This window comes from Sus scrofa, chromosome X (assembly GCF_054392235.1).
Source record: "Sus scrofa isolate SSC_HxYL_T2T_F1_AM1 chromosome X, Sscrofa_HxYL_maternal_Yorkshire_Landrace_v2.0, whole genome shotgun sequence".
NCBI lineage: Eukaryota > Metazoa > Chordata > Mammalia > Artiodactyla > Suidae > Sus > Sus scrofa.
The window spans coordinates 132,628,302-132,644,979 of record NC_139401.1 but is presented as its reverse complement, the minus strand read 5'-3'; the positions used below and the strand labels follow the sequence as shown (position 1 = coordinate 132,644,979).

The 16,678-nt window shown below is 51.0% G+C and overlaps 1 protein-coding gene across 10 annotated transcripts in view; it reads right to left on the bottom strand.

Moving 5' to 3' along the window:
- MTMR1 (myotubularin related protein 1) overlaps positions 1-16,678 on the bottom strand; it is a 60,566-nt gene that overhangs the window by 25,089 nt on the left and 18,799 nt on the right. For 9 of the 10 annotated variants that reach the window (XM_085006769.1, XM_085006770.1, XM_085006772.1 and 6 more), the window contains 7 exons: positions 13,795-13,870; positions 11,148-11,242; positions 10,407-10,514; positions 7,339-7,440; positions 6,950-7,033; positions 5,916-6,065; positions 4,866-5,054 (listed from right to left, as the gene is read on the bottom strand). In XM_085006769.1, the coding sequence (XP_084862895.1) occupies positions 4,866-5,054; positions 5,916-6,065; positions 6,950-7,033; positions 7,339-7,440; positions 10,407-10,514; positions 11,148-11,242; positions 13,795-13,870 (804 nt within the window). Of the gene's footprint in view, positions 1-4,865; positions 5,055-5,915; positions 6,066-6,949; positions 7,034-7,338; positions 7,441-10,029; positions 10,515-11,147; positions 11,243-13,794; positions 13,871-16,678 lie in introns of those variants that run through there. The other variant, XM_085006777.1, reaches the window with a different exon arrangement.

The window sequence follows — 16,678 nt, the reverse complement described above, 5'->3', positions numbered from 1 at the left end:
CACGGAGGTGGAGCCCTGGTGACTGGCCTAGTGCTCTTTCAGAGCTTGTGAGGACACAGCAAGAACGTGGCTGTCCGCAAGCCAGGACGCGGGCTCCCACCACACACTGACTCTGCTGGCGCCTGGAGGCCACACTTGCAGCTTCCAGAGCTTCCTGAAATAACTGGCGCCGCTGATGAGCTAGCCAGCCCATGATGTGTTACAGCAGCCAGGCCGCACCCGGCCCCCGTTCTCCCTCAGACCCTCCTCCTCTCCTGGCATCCAGGACCTCTCCCCTCTCTCCCTGGGGTCCCCTCACCGAGTCCCTCGCTGGCTCTCCACAGGCAGCGCTGCGGGGGCCCCGGGGCCCGGCCCTGCTCCTGTGCCGCAGGCCCCTGCGGTCACGCCATCCCCCGACCGCCAGCCCGCGCCCCCAGAGCCCTAAGCTCAACCTGCACCCGGACCTTTTTCTGAGCTCCAGAGCTCTATCTCCCCGCACAGGTCCTCGACTGCACAGGTTCAAGCTGCTTTCCTTGCCTGTGCGTTCACTTTCTCACGAAGCAAGCCGACTTTGAAGCCTCGGGGGCCCTCCCACCGCCTCCATAACGGAGGCTGCGCTTCTGTCTTGGTTTGGGGGGGGTGTCTTTTTAGGGCCGCACCCGTGGCATATGGAGGTTCCCAGGGTAGGGGCCGAATCAGAGCTGTAGCTGCCAGCCTACGCCAGAGCCACAGCCACCCGGGATCCGAGCCACGTCTGCGGCCTACGCCACAGCTCACGGCAACGCCTGATCCCTTAACCCACTGAGCAGGGCCAGGGATCGAACCTGGGTCCTCACGGATGCCAGTCAGGTTCGTTAACCACCAAGCCACAACAGGAACCCCGACGCTGCGCTTCTGAATCCGACCCTCAGGTCGCCCATGCCAGGCAGAGGCCAGTGTTCCACGTCAGGGAGCGGCTCTGGGGTGATGGCCCAGTTCTGGGGACCCAGGCCGGCGCAAGATGCTCACGGTCCCTGCTCACACGGAGCCGATGGCCGCGTGGCTGGACGCGTAGCGAATGAGGGCGCCACAAAGGAAAGACCTCGACGCCTCTGGAAAGGCCGCCCTGAGGAAGTGACGTCTGAAGCACCATCTGAAGGAGGGGGAGCGGTCAGCTCTGAGGGCGGAGACGTGACGAGGCGGGATGTGCTTAGGGAACCGAAAGACGCCTGTCACAGCTGGGATGTGGACCCGGGGGACGTGGTGCAGGGCTTCAGAGGCCCCGCTCGGGACTGGATGTCGCTGCCTCGAGGCACTGGGGGCGCACAGAGCTGTACGTTTAGAAGATCACTCCGGCCACAATGTGGAGACTGGATTGAGGGAAATCTCCAGAACACTAGCAAACGGAATCCAGTTGCGTGTTAAGGAAGTTACACATCATGCGCAAGCGGGACTGGTCCCAGGAATATGAAGGCATTGTATGAGTTTCCTAGGGCTCCAGGAACAAAGCACCACAAACCACGTGGCTTAAAACAACACAGACTTAATCCTCTCACAGCTCCGGAGGCCCAAGATCAAGTGACTGGCAGAGTTAGTTCCTTCCAGAGAGCATCTGTTCAGGCCTTGCTCCTGGCTTACAGTGGTTGCTGGCAATCCTCGGTGCACCACGCCAGTCCCCACCTGCACTGTCACATGGCCATCTGTGTCTCTTGTGAGGACATGAATCGTTGGATCCAGTGTGACCTCATCTTAACTAAGTACATGTGCAAAGACCCCATTTCCAAATAAAGTCATGTTCTGAGTTTCCGAATGGACATGAATTCTTGGGAGATGCTGTTCAACCCACTACAGTGGTCGATATACAAAAATCACTCAGCGTGACACACCTCATTAGATATTTGAAAATCTAATACTCTTTCATGATAAAACCATTCAACAAACTAAGAAGAGAGGAGAATTTCCTTAACCTGATAAGGGCGTGTATGAAAAACCCACAGCTGCTGTCCGTCGTGGTGAAAGGCTGGAAGCTTCCCCTTGAGATCAGGAAGAAATCAAGGGCTCCTGTTTCCACGACTTGTGTTCCCCATGGTACTAAAGAGCAAATGCCCTTCTGGTCACTAGACGGGATTCTGCCAGATGCGTGAATTGCCTAACAAAGCCAATAAGATCTTCAAAAAAAAAAGCAAAACATGATAGTTGAGGGTCTTGCCAGAGAATCAGGCAAGAGGAAGAGAAATAAAATGCACCAGATTGGAAAGGAAGGAGTAAAACTATGTCTCCTTGCAGATGACATGATACGTATTGAAGAGCTTGTGGGGACTTGGCCGGATAAATATCCTTGTCTGGCTCCTAGACACATGCCCCCACTCTAGTTAAAATAATTCTAGACACGCAGTTTGGTACCCAGCTCCCATCTCCGCTGTGTGGGATAAGACGTAAGGGACTGCCCTTGCTCTGTTGGCTGTTTAGAGATCGCCTCTGTGAATATCGCTTTTCTGTGTTGTTGTTTTTTTCTTAATTTCCTTGGGGCAGTACTGCAGTGGTGACAGGAAGTTCGCAGAGACATAGAAAGAATGACAGGGTTGCTGATCCACCAGCCATGGGAAGCAAGGAGGACTAATTAAGGGTGACTCCCAGCGGTAGGCTGAAAAATGCTGCCTCCCCCACTCCCCACAAAGATGCCCGCATCAAATCCCTGGCAACTGGGAATTCCACATTTTTTAGAAAAAGGGACTCTGCACATGTGATTGCAGTTGAGATGAAGAGAGAATCCTGGGGGCCTCTGGGGCGGGCCCTAAATGCCATCACGCGTGTCCTTAGAAGAGACAGGAGGAGAAGACACAGACAGAGCCTGGGACTGGCATGCTGTGGCCACGTGCGCAGAGGAGCCACTAGAAGCTCAAGGAGGCTAGGGATGGGCTCCCCCCAAAACCCTCAGTGGGAGCACAGCCCTGCCAGATTCTGGAACTGTGAGCGAATAAATGTGTGCTGCTGTCTTAAGCCACCAGGTTTGTGTCACCTGCCCAGCACCGCGGGAAATGCACACACTGCCCATCTTCCTCCACTCCGTCACTGGCACCACCGCTCAGTGCCAGGCCATGCCTGGGGATGGTGAGCTTCTCAGCATCCTGGCTCTGTCCCCAGATCCTCCTCGCCTAGTTGCAATCCGTGCACAGCCCTCTACCTGAGACGCTGTCACCTCCCCTTTTACGGAAGAGGAACCAGAGCTTCCGGACAGGCTAAGTAACTTGCTCAGAGTCCAACCGAGCACCAAGTGCAGGGCCCGGAGGAAGCCCCAGATGAGACTGGTGCAAAGCCAAAGGTTCTTACTAGCCTGCTTCGGGCTGGTTTGGCTGCACTGACGTCTGTTACCCGGGAGGCCACCAGCCAAGCAATGGGACGGAAATCCCATCTGGACCTCAGGAAGGACTGGGACCGGGGGCGGGGGGCGGGGGGGCGGACACCTGGGTGGCACAGTCAACACAGAGAGCATGCTGAAAGCCATGGCACTGGAGGAGACGGCCCAGGGTGACTGCGCAAAGCAGAAAAGAGGGGCCCAGACTGAGTTTGGGGTGTGCCACCATCTGCTGGGCAGGAAGAGGGAGCCAGAGCCGGGAGGGAGGCCAAGCCGGCCAGGCTGCAGGGGAAGTGGCCCAGGGGCTGAGACGCCACGAGAGCCGGGAGAACAGAGTGTCCCCTCCGAGGTCGGTGAAGACAGCCGTGAACCTGACCCCGATGCTTGCTCAGGGACAGGCACCCATTTAAGCGTCCCGTCCAGTCCCGGAAGGAGGTGCGCTGTCACTCCCAGTTTAGAGAGGAGGCAACCGTGGTCCTCGTGCCCATGGTCCCGTACAAAGAGGGCCCCGCTGCTGCCAGGCCCTCCCAGAGCTCGCCCCACGGCCCCCCGAGCCCCCAGGCAGGGCCACTGTGCCACGGCGCCCTGGGGGACAGGGCTGTCTGGTAGCTCACTTGCTGGGGAAGTAGGGGGGCCGAGACAGAGGCGGTGGGAGGTAGGCCTTCTGGAGACTGCGGCCGGCGACGGACGGACCCCTGAGGAAAGAAGGGGCACCAGCCGCCAAGAGAAACGAAGACCCCAAGCACTGCTGGGGGGGCAGGCGGGGGCCCACAGGCACCCTCCTAGGCCAGCTCCGCCACCGCCGCCGCCTCCACCTCCGTGAAGCCCTCCCCAGCGCCACGAGCTCCCGCGGGCGGGGAGCTGACACCTCCTGTGTACAGCACTTCGCCTGGTCTGTCCTGGTGTCCCCCCTGCACCTCCTCCCTGCAGGTTCTACGGCATACCTGCTACCCAAGTGTCAGTTTACAGGTAGACATGAGGTGGTGAGCGCTGTCACCGCCGGCCTGACACCTGGTGTGACTTGTGGGAGGGCCAGGACTCCGGCTGCCAGATGCCTGCCTGCAGTTACTCACTGTCGTCAAGTCCTTGGTGGGAACTAGAAGCAGGTACTGGAGGCTCCACCTGACAGCTGTCGCCAGGGTCCTGTCCCCTCCCCTTCGGCGGGTGGGGATCAGACGGGAGCCGTGTGACTTATGGAAACTGTGTACATCTGCCTGGTCTCACACAGGTGAGTCCACCCTAAGAGAGCTTCAGACCAGACACGAATTAATCAAGCCGTCACCATACTGCACGGGGCCTGCCGAGCCCTTCGTTGAAGTACTTACTAGACTCCTTAGGGGCTAACTCTCTTTCTGGATCCTTCCGTAAGTAGTCCAGCAGACAGGACAGGTAGGGGCAAGGAGAGGGACGAGATCGCCACCCCCAGGAGACACTGCTCACGGCCGAGGGCTCCGCGCGCGCGCGCGCGGAGGGCTTCGCTGTGCTCTGCGAGCAGCGTGATGATGTACAAACAGGGCCGAAGAAAGGACCCTGCAGGGCGATCGCTCGGTACCTTGTTGGTGTCGGCGACGCTGTTCTGCCGGGCGTCAAAGATGATGAGTTTGTGAGCCTGCGCGTTGGCGTCCATTATCATCTGTAAGTACTTCTCGTCTTCCTTGCAGCGTTTGTCACTGGGACCCACAAGGGGCTGGCTGCAACGGGTAATTGTGGCCTGACTTTCTGGATGAATCCATGACAACACCTAGTGTTTGAAAGCAATAAATATGAACAGTTCCTAAGACAACACGTGCTCTAATGCCCAAGCAGTAAAAAACAAGTTTCCTCCCCAAGCACGGCTGCTTCTGCCCCTCTTCCTCAGACAGGAGGGGTCAGCCTGAAGCCAGCGTGTGACGGTGGCCGCTGGACGCAGCGACTGGGTCAGGCTGAAAGAAGTCGAACCAGAGGAGCTCTAAAAATAACCTTCCCTTTAAAGTTCTCTGATTCTAAGAACAACAGAAATGAGGTCAAACCCTGGCTAACATCAAGCCCCACTTCTATTCGACTGAGTAGTTTTACACTGTCTCCTCACTGAAAACACCTCTGGATCTCCCAGGGCAGGTATGGCCATCCGCTCAGCACCCAAGAAAGAAGGCATTTTCTCTAGGATGACTCGGTGAGACCAGGGACAGAAACTGTTCATGCAATAGCACTGTAACTCCCTTGTTATTCTCTACTACATTTGGTTTTTTTTTTTTTTTTTTCCTTTTTGGCTGCACCCACGGCACGTGAAACTTCCCGAGCCCGGGGTTGAACCTGCACCGCAACAGCGACCCAAGCCACAGCAGTGACAATGCCAGATCCTGAACCCGCTGAGCCACCAGGGAGCTCCACTGCTACATTTTGAGAGCGTAACTGAAGTTACCCTTGTGCTTAGCAATGTAAAGCCATGGAAGGTGGGGCACAACAAACCGACTGTTGATGTAATTAGGTGGTTCCTGAGAATCAAAGATACGTTCCGGTTTACAGACTTATTTTTCTTCTTTCCATTTCATTCGCTCCTTTTATTCTTCCATCTTGCTTTTTTCCACATTAGATCAAATACAGCACAACGTTCATTACTTACCGGGATTCGGCCTTTTGCTCGAAAAGCTGCCACTTTTGAAAGGTCATCATCGTTGACGCTAGTTGGCACGACAATGATGGCGGGGTAGGTGTCACAGAGCTCATAATTGCTGTTTACTTTGGATATTTTCCAACTCTCATTTGGCAAGCCCTGCAGAGTGTTAGAGATGAAAGCCGGGGCGGGGGGAGGCATGCTTTTACACTTCCCAAAAGTACTAAGGATGGATTATAGTTCTTTCTTAGTTTCTACTAGAATCCATTTATAAGTGGTTGCTCACTGCTACTTAAGAGCTGAAATATACACTTATTTACTATAACCCATTTCCTACCATAACCCAGTTCTTAAAAATTCAGTGATGCGTCATTTCCAAACCTACGACAACATGAAAATTATCTACTCGAATCCCAGTCCTACACATTTCTTACCATGTTTCCTCTAATAAATGGGCATAGCGCCATTTTTGAAAATACCCATGGAAGCCCTTTAGAGAAACAGAAACTTCTCACAAATATAAAACACCATACCAAATGGAATGTGAAGACAGAAATAAAATGTCACAAAAATAATATCTTATTGGAATATCTTCACAGTAACAACGCAGTAAAGAGCTTCTAGGTATAGGAACATCCTATCAGCCATATACTTAAGATCCAAGTTAAGCCATTGCTTTTGACCCTTACTCATCCCTTTGCCACCAGAATATCTAACAAGAACCCCACTTGCTCTCTGGAAGCAGGAAGAACAAACAGGCCTGGCACAGGGAGGAGCGGCATCCTGAGCTGGAGAACCTACAAGCTACGTAAGTTGTACCCATGGACGACTTGTTTCAAAAGGTTTCTTCTCCACTGCACCTCTACCCTTTATGATTTTTTTTTCCCAGCCACGCCTGTGGTGTGTGGCAATTCCTGGGCCAGGGATCGAACCCACACCACAGTGACAACGCTAGATCCACTGAGCCACCAGGGAACTCCATATCCTCTTAGAACAAAGATGCTCAAGCTACTCTTTCTCAATTGACAAGCAATATACTTTACCTGTCTCTTATATTCAGCTACCGGATCATACACTTTCCATCCATTAACTGGAAATTTTTCCTTATAGTTGAATGCAAAGAGTGTCTGGATACAAAAACCACAAAATACATCTGTCAGCATTGCTTTGCTCTGTCATATGCCCAGTAGTAAAGCTTTGCACTCAGTTATGAGTTATTCCTGCTTTAATCTATAAATTTTGAAGCAACAGATGGGTAGTTTTCTTCACCATTAGACAGAACTGACAAATTTTAAACATTCTAATATTAGTTACCAATAGAGAGAAAACAGATAAAGGAAACCTCGGGAAGAAGGAGTGAAACGTGACCTTCTGAGACCCCCTCCAAGGCATTTAGACCTGCACAAAAAAAGGTTTATTTTGGTGCACTTACCTGCCCATTGGAAAGAGGAAATGCGTGTTTGTTAAGGTTTTCAAATATCCCGAGTTTAGTCTGTTCTTCCTGTTTGTAAGCAAGTCGCAAGTTCCTCATATCCTGACAAACAATTAGAAAAACTCATTTATTCAACATGTACTGACTACCTATGAGGCAGACACCACGCTATGAAGGGAGAAATATTTTTGTTCGTTTCTCATGTTATGTAATTGGCCCTCCGTATCTGCAGGTCCCATACCCACAGATCCAACCGAGCATGAATCAAAAACACTGGGGGAAAAAATTCCAGAAAGTTCTAAAACACAAAGCGAATTCGCAGAGTGCCAGCAACTATTTACAAAGCATTGGCATTGCCTTAGACATCATCAATAACCTAGAGATGATTTAAAGTGCACAGGGAGTTCCTGTCATGGCTCAGTGGTAACGAACCCAAGGAGTATCCATGAGGACGTAGGTTCGATCCTTGGCCTTGCTAGTGGGTTAGGATCCAGCGTTGCTGTGAGCTGGGGTGTAGGTCACAGACACAGCCGGGATCCCACATTGCTGTGGCCGGGGTGTCGGCCGGCAGCTACAGCTCCGATTCTACTCCTAGCCTGGGAACCTCCATGTGTCACAAGCGTGGCCCTAAAAAGACAAAAATTTAAAAAAATAAAGCACACAGGAGGATGTGCGTAAGAGGTATGCAAATACGTGACCATCTTCCACAAGGGGATTTTGGTCCCGCCGTGGGGAGGAAGGTGTCCTGTACTCCATCCTACTCAGCTAACAAAACGCCTCCAATGTGACGGCGCAAAATAAAGTGAGGAAACCGGAACGAAGGGGACGTGTTGGGAAAAAATCTCATCGGCTGGAACCAAGCCTGAGGTTAGTACGTCGAAGACATGCCCTCGAGTCCTGGGTCCTCACCTGCTATCGGTGCCACAGAATCACTCGTCAGCTTTAAGCTGCTAAACGAGTCAACGACCGAATTCACACCATCCACAAACGAGAAATGCCACAGAGGTTTCTCCTCGGAACTCAGAGCAAGGACCCCGAGTCACGTAGAGACCATGGCCCCCAGTGACTTCCTTCCAGAAATTATTATGCTCTCTCTCAGATCGGCTGCTGAAAACACCCCGCTGTGCAAGCCGCCAGCCCAAGTGCAAGTTGCAGAAGCAACGCCAACGAGGTGACTCTAATGGTGCCGCTGCGTCCCAGGGCTGGTGTGAGCACGACCCCCGACCCCTCTAAACCTGGGATGTCAGCTAAACACAAAAATCTCATTCTTCTTTAACCTCACATGAAACTGAAAATAAATGTGACCACAAACAAATTAAAGCAACAGCAATTAGGGAAGTGAGGAGGTTATTGCTGTGATGCCGTTTATAGCAGCGAAAGAATGGAAATAACCTAAATGTCCACCAATAGGGCCTGGCTTAACGACCCCCAGCCTCGCTACTGGAATACTAAAGGGCTCTTAAAAACAAGCAGCTCCTCGGGTGCTGCTATCGTGGAGCCCCGGGAACATCTGCAAACACATGCTTGTGTGCAGAGGCCATCTGTGCGACAGTAGGCGGGGGTGCCTGCAGGGAGTGGATCGGGGTGGCTGGGGGCTTCTTCCTACCTACACTTTTTGTGCCTTTTGAGCTGCATAGCACCTGTTTTAACAAAAAAAAAAAAAAAAACAGATCCTACATCTTACAAGGCTCTTAGAAGCTCAGAGGGCTGGGGGCACGGACCTGGTAATTCTAGGCAGGCAAACATTTGAAAGCAGCTATTAGCAAAAGCTCACCCCGGGCATCAAAAATCTCATAGTAAAACGGCCACGGGACACCTGCCAGAGCGCCATCAGTCCCCCGTGCCTCCCCTCCGAGTCACTTCTGCTATAGACACATGGCCGGCAGCTGTTGAGCTGACCCATGTGCAGGATCGCTCAGAGGGACAGCCTTACAAGCAAACGGATGGGCATGCGTGAGGCCCAAGGGCGTGTGTGACAGAGGATGGAGACACGAGGTGAGTGTGAGCCCCTCTAGGACCTGGGGTGGAGAGAATGAGGGAGGGTGGCTGGAGACGAAGCTGCCCAGAAAAGGAAGCTGGCCTCACCCTGCAGGGTCTCTGGAAGTTTCCCTCCAGCCTGAGCGTAAGGGGGCTACTGAAGAGTTGTGAGTAGCGACGGGACCTGGCCCAAAGTTGCAGAATCGACCAAACCCCCCTCTGCTGTAAGCTGTGCAGCGGCTCTGCACTGCCCTGCACGGGGAACCGGGGCGGAGAGGGACGGCGGCGATTTATCCCGGGACAGGACTGCCGCGTCTCGCCCAAAGGGAGCCAGGTAGGCCACGGGGTCCCCGCCTGGCGCAGAAAAGCGTTACTGGAAAGGCGGGTTCAAGTGCAGCCAGGACCAGCCAGAAGGGGCTCTCCTTTGAGATTTGATCAAGGCAAAGAGAGGGGCAGGAATCCGCACCCCAAATTTGGAGGGGACGTGGCGGGCACTGCAGGCAGATCCCTGTCCTGGTGTTTCAGGTAAGGTTGTTGATCAACTGTATTCTAGGGGATAAAGTCAGTGAGGAGAAACCATCAGTGAGGGTGTTTCCTAAATGACCACCCATTAAAGTCATCACGCACATTTTACTGAACCCACTGGAAGAAGGGGACCACACCCCAAACACGCACGGCTCGGGTGAAAACTCCAACACAGCGAAGAAACTTAACTGTGTTTTTAATCACAGAATTTACGAATATAGTTGTCTCTTCAGGATATCTCTGACCAGCCACGGTTCTGAAGATTAGTCTTGAAACGACAAGCTGGAAAAAAGACTGATCTCGGCTTTCCACTCGATTTCTCTGAACTGTAACACATAACGTCACCACCTAGGTTACCGGTCCAGGTTCATTAGAGCACTTTCAAGAGAAAAGAGGTTGACAGCAACGGCTTGTTTAATGGTCTGAACTGGCTGATGAAAGGCCGAAGAGGTGTCCTGAAAACACCGCAGTTACTAACGTACGAATCACTCCTTACTCGCCAAAAGCCCGTGAGGAGCTGGCGATCTGGGCGCCCGCTTTGAGTTTCTCTTGTGTCTGTACTGTACCTTGCACACAATCTCAATGCCACAAGAATTGTCACCATGGCTCTGTGCTCCAATCTTCTCAACTCTGCTGATCACTCCCAAAGGGACATCAAGGACGAAATGCGGGTCCTGAGGGTACAAGTTAACATGAGTGCCTGTCAATGGCAGTCAACAGGGCGTTCACACTTTAATTCTTCGCTGGTCTAGAACACGTTTGCTCACTTCGCCTTTCCTCTGGGGCCTGGCTAAGAAACCCAAGTCCGACTTATAACATGCTTTGGGAAGGACAGGCGGAGATGACAAATTCCCACCACTATTTCCCGCCCCGCCCCCAGGTCGAGGGGAACTTCAACAGCCTTTTTCCCCCCAAGATACAAAAATCTTCTGGCAAATGCGCACATCTTAAAAATGACCCTCCGGGAGTTCCCTGGTGGTCTCGTGGTTTGAAGATCTGGTGTTGTCACTGCTGTGGCACGGGTTTGAATCCCCGCCCAGGAACTCCCGCATACCCTGGGCATGGCCAAAAAAATAAATAAAGCGTCTAAAAAAAGAATAACCCTCTGTTTCTCTCAGGGCGAAGGAATTCCAGAATCATTTTTATTGTCTTCTTTAATGAGTTCCCTGGTGGCCCAGCAGGTTGAGGATCCAGCATGGTCACTGCTGCAGCTCTAGTTACAGCTGTGGCATGGGTTCGATCCCTAGTCACGGAACTTTTGGCCAGCTCGGTCGAAATACAAAAACGACCCACTTTTAAATACTCACTCTCTCCACATTCTTGAAGTACATCTTAAAGTCGGTCACCGTCAGAGTTCCACTCACTGCTCCCACAAACGGGCAGATGTACATGACATCCTTCACTGCAAGAAAACCCCCAAATAGCATCCACACATCTTAACATGAGTTTCCAAATATACAAATCTGTGGTCCCAGTTTTCTAGGAATTTTAATTTTTTATTACTTTAAATAAAGACCTAGGTGTATAATCTTCTAATAAAATTCTGTTCCTTAAAGCAAAATTCTGGAGTTTCCGTCGTGGCTCAATGGTTAACAAATCCAACTAGGAACCATGAGGTTGCGGGTTCGATCCCTGGCCTTGCTCAGTGGGTTAAGGATCCGGCGTTGCCATGAGCTGTGGTGTAGGTCGCAGACACGGCTCGGATCTGGCCTTACTGTGGCTCTGGCTTAGGCTGGCGGCTACAGCTCCGATTCGACCCCTAGCCTGGGAACCTCCATACGCCACAGAAGCGGCCCTAGGAAAGACAAAAAGACCAAAAAAAAAAAAATTTTTTTTTAATTAAAAATAATTAAACAAAATTCTGATTTGCTACTTAATGAGGTTTTAAGCAAAGGGTCTCATAATAAGTTCCATTTTGTCATTTTTTTTCTCCAAGTGGTTAACATTTTCCCTGATAAATTAATCACACTCAAAAATACATTAATCAAACTCACAAGACCCTAAATTGCTGCTAATGAAAACTAAGGCTTTTACTCTGTCCCCTGATGCAACTCTAAAGGAAACTGCTTTACAGATGATAAAACCCAAAACCACATCAACGAAGTGGGAAAAGACTTCTTGCTTCAAATTCTTTATCAGCTTCCATATCAATTTTTTATATTCTTATTGCTAATATATTTAGTCTCAAAATCAACAGCATCCACGAGTCCTGTGAATGTTAAGAAGCTCACGCCTCTCGCAAAGATACCACGTCTTCGCCATCTTCCCGTGAGACCACAGCCTGATACACGCTATCAGACAGGGTGTCAGAAAAGGAAGCAGGAGGAGGGGAAGGGAGGTGAGGTCAGCCGGTTGCCAGCGGTGAGTGTGGCTGGGTCAAAGGGTGCACCAGGCGGATGAGGCCAGAGAAGACTTGTTCATGAAGGTTCATGGCAGTTCTGTTTGTAAATAGCCACACGTCGGGGACAACCCAAGTATGTATCAATAGATGAGTGGCTAAGCAAGCAGTGATGGATCCGAACAATGGACTACTATTCGGCAATGAAAAGGAATGACCGCTGACCCAGGCCGGGCACTCACCATATGGATAACCATTACAGCAGTGGTGCGGAATGGGGTCGACGAAAGAGACAGACTCAATGACAACAGGTCTATAAAGCTCTAGGAGCTCCCACTGTGGCACAACAGGATTGGCAGTGTCTTGGGAGTGCTGGGACACAGGTTCAATCCCTGGCCCGGCACAGTGGGTTAAGGAGCCAGCAGTGCCACAGCTGAGGCTTAGGTTGAGGCTGTGGCTTGGATCTGATCCCTGGCCCGGGAATTCCATATGTGTTGGGGCAGCCAAAAAAAAAAAAAAAAAAAGCTCTAGAAAAAAACCCAACCAACCTATAGTGCTTGGGGAAGGGGGAGAAGGCTCGAGGGAGAGGGACCAAGAGGGCCCAAGGAAACGTCAGGGTGTGACAGATATATGGTGATGGTTTCGCAGGTGAGTAAGTATGTCGACCTCTTCATGGTGCCTTTAGGTCTGTGTAGTCTGTTGTGCGGAGAAGGAGGAGAGGCCTGGCATAATGAGCTCTGCACTTGAGTCAGAACATTCTCCAAGCAGCATGGAGGCGGCCCAAGAAGCACTCCCAGGGGAGGAAAGGCCAGAGAGGCCGAAGGAGCACCAGGCCTGAAGGAAGTTCCAGAAGCCCGAAAGAGAAAGTGCCAAAGCTCAGGTCGGGATGAACAGTCCAGAACCCCAGAGCAGACCACCCAGCGGAGCCGCTGTTGGAGGGCTGGGCAGGAGAGCCCAGCTACTCCGACATTCTGGACACACGGTGGCTGAGACTGGGCATGCCCCTCTGGGCGGGAGCCGGGAGGGAAGCAGGCCCGCCAGACCCCAGGCTGGCCAACGCCCAGCCGCCCTCCCGCCCCCCACGGCACAGGGCACGGACCTGCTGAAATGCCTGGCCATCCACCCTGGGGAAACGGGGAGCCCTCTGGCCATCGCCCTGACAATCCACGGTGGCAACACAGGCCCTCTTCCTGCACGAAAACTGTATTCTCTGGACCCTTAGAAGCCGCTAAAACTTCTCTGCCAAGTTCTCAAAACCATATGACCTGCATCGGCCAGCAATACATTTTCCTTAGAGCAAAGGATTCCAACAAGCAGTGAACTGACGTTGCCACGAGAGTCTGATCAGCCTCCCGCTCATCAGGAAAAGCTGGCCCCTCTTGCGCTGCTGCTGCCCCCTAAGACTCCACCGGAGCTTAAAGTGGTCCTCTGCACTCAGCCTCTTATCTCTTAGGGTCGCGAAGACAGGAACAAGAATGAAAGGGTCTAGTCCATTTGTCCCCTCATCAAATCGGTCCGGCTGATCTCCAGCACATATACCACCCATGCTTGTGAGTAAAGTGCCATTTCATTTTAGGGATCTCTTTATATAAGCAAGGTGTACCCCTTAAACTTACCAATGGCCTTGATTGATTCTCCTGGGAAAAGTGGCGCTTCTTCCATCTGTGCCAGCTTATTTCCATCCCTTAGAGCCTGGCGAGAAACCAAACGGGAGTAAATCTCACTTTGCATCTGTGTACCTGGGGGGAAGACTTGTGAGTTCTGTGCTCTTTGCCACAAAGGCTACAGAAGCGTGCAAAGTGTAACGCCCCCTCCCCTTACAAGACAATTTAAAGCTCAGCATCACAGGACACCATGCTGCATATTCTAGCAAGTTGTTACACATATTTCAAGTTCACAGTTAGAAAGCATTAATACAGAAATGGCTTGACATGACAGATAGATACTGTAATCACTACACAGACAGCTATTACAAGGTGCCTCCAGAATTTGGAAGAAAGGTCAAAAAAGGTTACCTTCTGAGCATGAAACTAATATGAATAAAGTCAACATTAGATGCAGATGCTTAGCTCGCTGTAGAAATGGCCCAGCTATGACACTGCCTGGGCAATCCCAAAGTCTCATTTAAGAAACCAGGGATGGGTCTCTTACTAAGGAAAGCCCTAGGCTTTACTGCTGCAGCCCAGCTACCAGTGTTGCACAAAGCGTAGGAGGGAGACCGGGCGAGTGCACTGCGTAGGTGGGTATCCCATCCAGCCCCCGAGACTGCGCCCTCATCTGGCAGACAAGAGAATTTCCACCGCTCCTGTAGAGCAGGGTGCATGGATCTGGTTTCTCCCAAGTCAGTTCGCTCTACCCTGATCACAGGCTCACCAAGCCAATTGCTCATCAGGTGTCAGGCTTCCTGCTATAGTGACACTAGGGAGAGGATGTCCTGGCTGACTGGAAAGATATATGCCCACCTTTCTAGACGTCCAGATTGGCATCGTGGCCCAGTAGCCACTCTCCTGTGAGTTTGGTTGGCTAGTGCCAGATAACTGAGAAAATGGTTTTCTCAAACTACTAGGAATCAGAGCCTGAACTCCGTGCCTGTTCCAAGGTACTACCAGTCTGTGAGATGCTGCCATGGAAACTGGGCACTTTCTCCGGGGCATGTCTGACATGATGGGTCATGAATAAGAATAAGGCGAACAAGGGGTTCCCTGGTGGCTCTGCAGGTTAAGGATCTGGCGTGGTCACTGCTGTGGCTCTACTTACAGCTGTGGCGCAGGTTTGATCCCTGGCCCAGGTACTGCCATATGCCACAGGCGCGGCCAAAAAACAAAAACAAAAAAAGAAGGTGTTCAAAACCCCAGCAATTTCAAAGCTGTGTTTTGCGGAGCATTAAATTCCCAAGAGATGTGAATAGAATTTTTCTGAGAACTTTGTGAAAATACTGGGTTAACGAAAACAAGTTCAGCTGGGTTGTTTCTGCTTTTCCCCGGGGAGACTAGTCTTAGCATGCTGGCGTAGGCGGAATCAGCAAGAGGGCGCGAGAGTCGCTGCATTCCCCACCTAGTCCAGCAGGGGCCGCTTTCTCCTAAAGAGACCTGTCAGCATCAGGAGGCCACCAGGGTTCAGTGGAAAACAGACTGGACCACACTGAGTTTTCAGCATGATTTTGTGAAGCAAAATGTTAAAAATCGATATCTTCTTATAATTCTGATCTAAATTATTGAAACTTCAAAATAACTGCTTTTCACAGTTGTAAGAACATTTCAATAGATTTTATAAAGGGACTTAAAGGTCAATTTTAAAACACTATACATGGTAGTTTCATCCGCTTTTACAAAATAAAGGAAAAAGTCAAAATATGAAGAGCTAACTCAGTGCTAACTCTTGGGAAAGGTATGTCTGCTCCGGGAAGGCAAAGAAGGACATGGTCCCTCCTCCTCCTCATCAATAAACACGGCTAAAATCGTACAGATTCGCACTCATGGTTACCTCCAAGCAATTTTATTCGGGTTGAATTTTTAGCCCCGGTAGGCTTTTAAGACACTTCTCAGTCAACGTTTTTAGGGACGTAGAGAACTGCTAATGGGGGCCTGAGGAAGCATTTGTGAATTCCTTTATACTCACACCTGATTTGGAAATGCATCAATATTTATACTTTTAAATGTCCAGTTTTAGAAACACTTCAAAAAATCAGGAATCCTGATAGAAGTCTTATTTTGAAAGTCTGCTTTCTTTCATTTATTGCCTGAACTAGTGGCCAATTTTACAATATAGTTACAAAGTGAGAAAACGAATCAGTATTCAAGTTTTAAATTACTTGAAAAGTTACACTGTTCAGGCTGATTTTAATGGCTGAATACGACCATACATCATACAGACGTAAATTCCTTAGTGGATGTTTAAAAATAAACGGGACTAGGGTATTTTGAAATGTATTTACTAAAGCAAGCTGTTCTCCTCCACTGCCTGTGTGTCGGGGTGGGCGGCAATCTGACTCACGGGAAGCTTTACAGCAAAGCCACGTCAGACACTGTAACGTCCTCAACCCAGGACTAACTAAGAGAGCGCTGTCGATGGGACGCAGCAGTGACTGGGACCATTTGGAGAATGTCCAAGGCTCTCGAGACAGAGGCTGGAGACCAAACGTTTCTCCTCTCTTCTGACAGTCAGGTTAAATGTGGCTTCAAATACCTGTACGTCATATGCGGCGTGAATGTGCTGGTCAGAGAGAGAGAGAGAGACAAACCTCCCACCGGTGATAATCAACTCCGGGGCATGCTTTTTAAGGGATGAAAAGGCAACTACCGGACTAAACCAACCGACCCACCAATGCTTCGGACGTCCCCACAAAAGGTTCACTGAGTACAGGAAAGACAGTTAGCTTTAGCACAGGAATCGAGGAGGAGAAACGGTTCTTCGAGGCTCATTGGTGGGTGAGGACAGTAGATTCCCTCTGCGAAGCCGGTGTTAGGAGGTAGGACTCACGCAGGTGCTATATTGAGCTGT